The 8,256-nt window shown below is 41.1% G+C and overlaps 1 protein-coding gene across 1 annotated transcript in view; it reads right to left on the bottom strand.

Moving 5' to 3' along the window:
* The window catches only part of LOC103384243 (testis-expressed protein 2-like), a 20,028-nt gene extending 11,975 nt beyond the window's left edge, over positions 1 to 8,053 (bottom strand). Inside the window, exons 1-3 of the mRNA XM_025058497.1 lie at positions 7,758 to 8,053; positions 5,519 to 7,564; positions 8 to 803 (exon numbers count right to left, since the gene is read on the bottom strand). Of these exons, the coding sequence (XP_024914265.1) occupies positions 8 to 803; positions 5,519 to 5,586 (864 nt within the window). The 5' untranslated portion in view covers positions 5,587 to 7,564; positions 7,758 to 8,053. The remainder of the gene's footprint in view (positions 1 to 7; positions 804 to 5,518; positions 7,565 to 7,757) is intronic.
* Positions 8,054 to 8,256: the final 203 nt, after the last annotated feature.

The raw sequence follows: 8,256 nt of genomic DNA, 5'->3' as shown, positions 1-8,256 counted from the left end.
GACGTGCCTCAACATCTGAGACCCTGAAGAAGCTGCGGTTGTCTGTGGATGTTATGGGTGAGGAGGGGGCTGTCTTAGAGTCACTTGCAGAAGTTGTGGCTGTAGACGCTGCGGGTGCAGACGGCAACCGAGACTGTGTGAATTGCTTGAAAAGTTGCAAGGTGAGACGAGACTCTGGAACACGGGGGGGTGTGGACGTCGAGGACGTGTCCTGGGAGGTGTCCGAGGACAAGGACTTGACAAGAGTCTTCATTTGAGGTCTATGCCTTACTGGTGGAACAGAGAAGATGTGATCACGAGACTCAACGTCAGAGGACCAAGACTTGGCCAAACTTGGAAAGAGTTTTTCTGTTGATGGAAAGCTAAGAGATTTAGATGGAGGTGAGTTGGGAATTGAACCTTTCTGTTCAGCAGTGTGCGATGATGTCACTTTTTCAGGAGACCTGGACGTTTCTAACCCAGTTGTGGGAGGAACTCGGGATGTTTCAGGAATAAAAGCAACCTTGGTTGCGGAGTCAAGTGTCACCTCTTCAAACATCTCCTCACTGGCTTCAAGGGCTGTCACAACACTGGGGTCACCCTGAGCAGCTGAGGTAGTGGGGGCTGTGGTAATAACAAGCTCATCCTCTCCTTCATCCTCGTCCCCCTTCCCAGAAGCGGTGAAGTGAATGGTGATGTTCTCCTTTGACTGAGGTCGAAGCACATGGAGCTTTGGGGCCACGGCAGGCGGCTGTTTGGAATGAACGCTCTCTGCATGGCTGGGATGGTGGCTGGTCATTGCAGTGCTCCCACTGTATGACAGTCTGCAGAAAAAGACAGGACAGTGAATTGGTCATACGAAAATAAAAGTCTGTCCAGCCTACGTTGACTTCTGTTCTTCCACTATCATTTTGTGAAATGCATTACTGTCAACAAAACTAATGCCAGACCTATGACTTATTATTGAGATATAAAATCATTGCAGTCACTAAGACTTCCATGTAGGGTCAACAAGAGACTGGAAGAATCATAGTTGACATTAACATCGTCTCCATTAGTGTCTCCACCGTGCTCACCGTTCACAGTTAAAGCTTCTGATCTGCCAGTCGACATCCAGCTAGAAATAATTGATTTGCAATGTGACGCAGATTTGAAGGGCAAATTTGCCTCCATAGGTCTGGACACATTTTATCAGTATCTATTACCAGGGTACCCCAAATTAACAGCCTGTTTGGGACAACCTACCTTTGTGTAGATAAAGTAGATAAAGTTCATTACTATAATATTCAACACCAGTTACTTGTTAAAGTTTGTGCAATTTTGTGAAATGTTTTGTAAAAGTGTTATTCAATAAATTTTAAGTTAAATTTCAAATTTCATAATGTTCTTGTGCTTCTTTACACCAAAACAAAGGAAATACATGATATTTTGGTTATTTCTAGCTAAGTATGCTATAATTTTAATGGTCCGGCCCGCGACGTCTTCCTAGGGGTCGTATGTGGCCCGCGATGTGAAATGAGTTTGACACCCCTGGTCTAAAATATCAGTACAACACATCACTTCCTGTGCCTGCGGCTCCATGGTGCTGAGGGTATTTTTGCAAGTCATTCTGCCTATTGTTTTCTGCCAGTACATCAGCATGTGCTGAAACCCCACTGAGGAGCTCAGATGTCATCACTAACTGTTTCAGATGACATCAGTGACTTAGAACGCTGCATGTGGAAGAACAGAGATTTAAAAATATAAGGTAAAAACATCATGACCAGCACATACATACAGAAAGGAGGTGCTTATTAGCTCCCTATGGAAAAACATCCAGAAATCCCACTCTCCCTGAACCTGGTTGCCATGTTAGGGATTAGGAAAAGTGTCTATTTGGAACCCAGTTGTTTGTCTACTGTGTTAATGGCTGTGTCTTACACTAACGGTGTTCCTAATGACAAGCTAAGTGTCTGAAAGCGCTGTCCTCACACTAATGTGCCGTTTCACACAACAGCTGTGGTTCAATAGCCCCCCAATCCCCCACCCCACTCAACTACTGCTGCCAAACTGTGTCTTTAGTGTGTGAATGATTTTCTATATAAAAACACATTTAAGTCTAGGTTATCCTGTCATTCTTATTCTTATTCTCATGTCAGAAGTGTCAACTGTGGAAAATGTTCTTGGGGAATTTGGATTTGAAAAAGTAATTTCTGTTGACTTAACGCTTTATAGGTCTAATTAAACACACATGACGAGAACAGATAAGGCATATACACACCTGGTCACACCACAAATTGGAGATTATAGTGGTTTGTGTTGCATTGGTGTAAAACAAGAACTCACTTTAGCAACAGCAACAACAACAACAACAACAGCAACAACAGCAACAACAACAGCAACAGCAACAACAACATCCCTGGGTTTGGAATGTTGTCTAAAAAGATTATAAGAGTGAAACAAGCCACGCATGTTATTGGTCAGTGACTGTGTGACATGTCTCTTGGTGGTGGTACTGTATGGAAGGAAACTGTAGTATTTCACTATAATGAAGTGATCTGAGATAACGAGCCAATAACAGAAGGACGTTTCCTCTGGTCTTGGCCCAACACGGCTGTAGAGCGAGAGTGTGAGAACTGGTGAATGTGACTCACAGAAGACTTTCAGATTTCAAGTTCAGGGATAAATAAACAACATCAGCCAAACAGAACTGGAACTGTTCTCAAGAATGCTGACAAACTAGTGCAACAGGCAGGGACTAAAGTGTTAGCCAGTGACATCACTGTGGGTAAGAATAGGCTGCTAACGCTCCTCTGCCAACTGGAGCAAACTTAACTTCAGATCAATACCTGGACTAATGGCTCAGGTTGAAATAGAAACCAACAAAAAACATTCGGATGTAAATTTAACAAACCACTCCTGAATAAATTTAGAAGGTGTCAAGTGTTCATCGGGAAACATCATAAGGATACAAGGAAAGTCATTCTAAAAGCTACTACTTTGTCTTTTTGTTTGTATTTTCTGTGGTTTTACATTCTTTTAGAGCTGACACAAATTCAATAATATGGGGGTATGGCAACTTGGTGCAGTGAAGCCACTGTGTCTGCTTAGCTTCCTTACTAACAACAAATCCCATATAAGCTTCTGAATGGGGGTCTATTTAAAAGCCAGTCCTAAGTGGATGGTTCAGCTGGTAAAAACCATTTCAGTTGAACTGTTGCCTTACTTCCTGCAGCTCGAAGTTCCAGCTTTGTGGATTAAATGGTGAAAACACCACGGCCCACAGAGAACATGTGACAGGCTACTCAACAAAACTAGAAATTAAAGACAAAAATATGATTTTCTCTTCTAAGAAAATGATCGACTTCCTGTCACACTAACGTGTGGTTGCTAACGTACAAGCTCAGCCTGTCACCAACCATGTCAGTCCATCCACTTGACATTTGTTCAGTTAGTTCATGTTAAATAATTCATTCTGCACTTAACTACTTAACTACTGCTCAACAAGATCTCATTATTTTTGTATGAACTCTTTGGCTGCCGTGTCAACATGTAAGTCAAGCGTTGCTCCGTTTCCTAATCCTATTAGAGACTCCATGAGTCTGGAGACAGTTGTTCTTATCTCTTTTAAAATTATCTCTTCATAAGTACGACAATTGACTAAACCTTCAATGAGCTTCTGACTTGCTTCCAGGTTTATACAGCTGTTTAAACCAGGACCTCTGTGTAAAATAACAGCTGCCTGGGATTCATTCATCTTTGTCCTCCAGTTCCTGTTGGTCCAGGGTTAAAAAGGTACAAATATCAGGAGAGCAGCCTGAGTTAAGGTAATCTTTGGTACCATCGTATGAACATGGAAATGGTGTAAACTAGGCCACAGTACTGAGATGAATGACACAGGCCTGAAGGGCAGCCATCTGGTCAAATCTCATCCAAAACAGAAATCTACTTCCTGTTGTGGTGACACAAAAAATCTTCTATTTTTCATACAGCTCTAAAAATAAAATTAATATGTGAGACAAGCGCATTTATTACACATCTATGCCAATTATAGTTCACACACAGGTTATCAACAATCACGCAATTTCAAAATAAAATCCATTATTAAATTTGGCAGCAAAAGTTCTTCAGTTCTTAGTTCTCCATGCAGTCAAAAATACAAGTACTGCAGTTTTTTTTTTTGCCAAACAGTGCAAACAGACGTCGTGACTGTTGACTGAATTGTCTGGTATATCATTGTATATCAGACCCTGTAAAAAAATGACAAAAAAAGAGACAGTTTTTGTTTAGCAGAAGACGGAGACTGACTCCTCATTCAGGGCCAAACTTCTCATCAGATAATAAAAGCACTGCTGTTCATGCAGTACATGCACAGAATGATTTTGTCTTCTTGTGGTTTTTTGCACCCCCAGGATGCTTCCAGCAAATGCACTGCACTTTTGTGAATGTCTCAGTTTCGAGAGAGCAAAAACTCCTTAGAAATATTTTTAGGCAGGCTATTTTCACACCCCACCCACACCCCTCCCACCTCGGTCTTCTGGTAACAAGTACTTATTATCTAGGTAACAGAGGCGAATAATACTGTCAGCTCACAGAGAAGACAGAACCTGAAGTCAGGCTGGGCTGACGGGTGGACACGTTCTCCTGACGCCTGTGGTCGAGCGCTGGTCATTACTGGACCAGTGAGGTTTCAGCCTGTCAGATATAACAGGGATTTATTTTTGGTACAGGTGGCTGTCGACACAGAGCTGGTTCCTCCACTGTTATTACTGGAACAGTGTTCTATCCCTTTGTCATTTCTCTCTATGGCACAAAATTGTTCAATGTAGAAAGGTAAAACAAAAAAAAAAATTCTGAAAAAGTCGGTCCTTTCTTTAGGTGAAACAAATACTCACATCTTTATTTCACACTCCAAAGAGCCAACTCTAAAGTAAATCCAAAAAAGGCCATGCAATCGAGAATGGGTTTTTGATCCTAACCTTGTGCCACCTTTACAAAAGAAGGGTCAGTTTTAATACTTGTCAATGTATTCATTGTATTATTTAATACAATACAATGTCTATCAATGAAAGGCTGCAGATTATTTATTACATATCTATATCTTATAGTAATGTATCAGATCGTTGATGTGTATTGTGTCGCCAGTTTCTTGCCAAGCCCTAATGTTAATTAATCACTATGAATATGAATAAAAAAGATAACATACTACAGTATGTTGGAGATCATGGCAGAGTTTGGGTTTCCCTCAGGACAACGTCAGGCCTCACTCTTCAAAAGTTACAATTTGTGTTTGTGTTGTATGTGGGCTTGACTGGCCGGTCTGCAGACTAGATCTGGTCTATAATGAAATCATCAAATCAAAAGAAGAAAACTGAGTCAAATGTTGATCATAGGCTGATGAGACAATGAACTATTTTACCAGCAACATATGAGAAGATAACTGCATCGGAATTTTCCATTAGAATAACATCTTCATCAAAGACCTGACAATGCACTTCCTCTGATCGTTTCACCAGTAATCTGTACAGTGTACTACAGTACAGTAACAGCAATAACCTACCTTACCAGGTACTCCGAATACCACACTCTGTAATCATGTAGACTGGAAAACAATCTAAAAAAACCCATCAATCATCAGGCTTATTCACTTTGGTTTAAAACAGCGTGAGATGACAGCCTGTACACATCAAAGGCACTTCAATGAGTCCAAAGAAGATTAAAGTATCATCTGTCAGAAACACAACTGAACAGGAAAGACTTGAACGTTTTGAACCGACTGAGTCAGAGGTAGAAACAACAATGGTAGAAAATTATTATTAATATACAAATACGTACAACCTAATAGTACTGTCAAAATACACAAACACAGCAGTGACCAGTGAACTGGACCCCTGGGGTACGTCTGACACGGCATATCCTATTTGTAGAGTGAAGAATATTTCGAATTTAGTGGAAAATTATTTTGCCGGAACAGGTGGCCTGTGTGTGGTGACAATGACACAAGACATGGAATAATCACACCAACCTGAGCTGATCTGACATTTCAAAATATGAGTTATTAATAGACTGAACCTGGAGAGTCAGAGCTGCGGACAGGTGCACAGTCAACAAGGGTCATCCATGTCCTCCTACACAGACAATGATAAGGAACACACAGGGGAGTGTGTGTGTGTGTGTGTGTGTGTCTAGGCTGAAAGAAAATCAGAGATGACAAAATTCCGTGAATGAAAGTCACAGCCAGTTCCTGTTTCACTGCATTACTCAATGATCAGCTAAAGATTCTTAACTGTTGAATTCAGAACTGTCAAAAAACAGTCACCTTTTTAACTTTCTGCACTGACAGGAAACAGAGGCCCTGATCCTCCCCACATTATTATGATGCAGTGTGGGCTGGGCTGCCGAGGTGTGACATCACCCATCACTGCACCTGCCTATCAAACCCAGAGCCTCTTTTCCTGTTCCTCACAGGATTCAACAGCATTCTGCTTTTCTTTTCTCTAATGAGCGCTCCCTCCTTCACGTTTCTCTGTTCTAATAGGACAGTTTCTTTAAATCTTGCATTAACTAATTAAATTCCACTCATTTAGTTTCATTTATTTTGCTTAAATCTTAAAATGTGTTTTATATTATTATTAAAACCCTTTCATATTTGTGCATCTTGTTATCTGTAATGCCTCTCTGCCTGCGCACAGCAGTGGGCCTAACGATTGCAAGCAGTCAAATTAATTAAGTGCAAACAACTGGTAGAGTCTCAATTAGCGTCAACTGCCTGGACTAATGTGTGTGTGTGTTTTTGGGGGCGGGGCCAGGGGCAGTGTGTCAAACTAGTGTTCTATGTAAAATCTCACACGTCAGTAGGAAGACACCATCACAGAGTAGATGTTTCACTATAGCCGGTTTTCAACCAGCAACACTTTTTTTTTTACTATCCCAGCGAGCGAGAAATACTTCATATATTTTTACCTCCAGAGTATTTCCTACATGTTTTAGCAAAATAAGGTTCTTAACTGGCTGTAGGACTGTGGGTCCTTGACACCAGGCAGGGGGGCAAGTTTCATTACAGCCCCTCAGCAGAGATAGAATGTAGGAAACCAAGCAAAAATCACAAATCACCAAGTTGGTGAACACACCATTTACACCATCAGTGTAGTGTAATGATGCAGAGTACGGTCTTCACAGGCTAGGCCAGTGTTTCCCAAAGTGTGGGGGACGTCTCATGGGTGGGACATGTGAAAAGTTTTAGGAGGGGGACAGAAATTAAGGAGACAAAATATAAATGGACAGTGTCACATCAGTGACCACCCCCAGGACAAAGATGTTGAAGGAGGTTCAGGTTTGAACTGAGGGTGGTTGTTTTTAATATCAACACTCTAGTATTTGTCCCATAGTGGAGAATTTGCTACAAGTGGTCATTTTCTTTATGCTGTAGTTTTACAGGAAATACAGTGAAGTTCAGTGGAGATTTGAAGCAGGAGGCGACACATGTCCTTTCTCCAGAGTCAGGCAGAAATTGTTTATCTGAATGGTTTTGTATCTGTGCTGTGGGTAAATGAACCTGAAGGGTAAACACTGTATTCTTACCATTTAACCTGGAGGTTATTCTAACCTCCAGGTATCTCTGTGATTGGATAGAGACTGTTTTCTACAGTTATCCAGGCTTTACTTTTTAATATGTGAGGTTCCTTCCACTTCTTATATTAGCTCAGACATCTCCATGTTATTGAATCACTGATGGTTAAAGCCAACCTTCTAACATCTCACATTTTGAGCTCTGTGCTGAAATTAACTTTAACGATAACCTCCAGGTATCTCTGTGATTGGATTAGACCTAATCCCATTTTAGCTTCATGGCTAAAGCTAACATAAAACATTACACAAAGGAAAGTGAAAAGTCTCTTGATATTTTTAAAACCTTTTTTTTGTTTCTTTTCGTCTCTCCCTATCAGAGCTCTACTCAGTGGTCTGCTGCTCTCCCAGCTCTCTCTCTCTCCCCCTCTTTCTTCCTCTCTCCCTCTCTCTCTCTCCAGTTGTCTGGACTTTGCTTTCACTAAGGTCGTTTGTAGCTCAGGAAGCCGATCGATAATGAGTTTAAATTTACTGGCAGAGTGCTTACCTTGTATCCTCAGTGCCATTCAATCCAGCCTGGGACTATCATCTGTGTACTGCGGAGTCACGTTTCACATGTGCATGATGCTCAGGGCTCTTCTATGAAACAGTGATAGGAAAAAAAAAGGCACATTTGTCCATAAAGCATAAATAATCATCAATTTAGACCAAACTGAAAACAGTTAAGACACA

Source organism: Cynoglossus semilaevis, chromosome 9 (genome assembly GCF_000523025.1).
Source record: "Cynoglossus semilaevis isolate Cse_v1.0 chromosome 9, Cse_v1.0, whole genome shotgun sequence".
In the NCBI taxonomy this organism is placed as follows: domain Eukaryota; kingdom Metazoa; phylum Chordata; class Actinopteri; order Pleuronectiformes; family Cynoglossidae; genus Cynoglossus; species Cynoglossus semilaevis.
The sequence above is the reverse complement of the archived record's forward strand: the minus strand, read 5'-3'. Positions and strand labels throughout refer to the sequence as shown.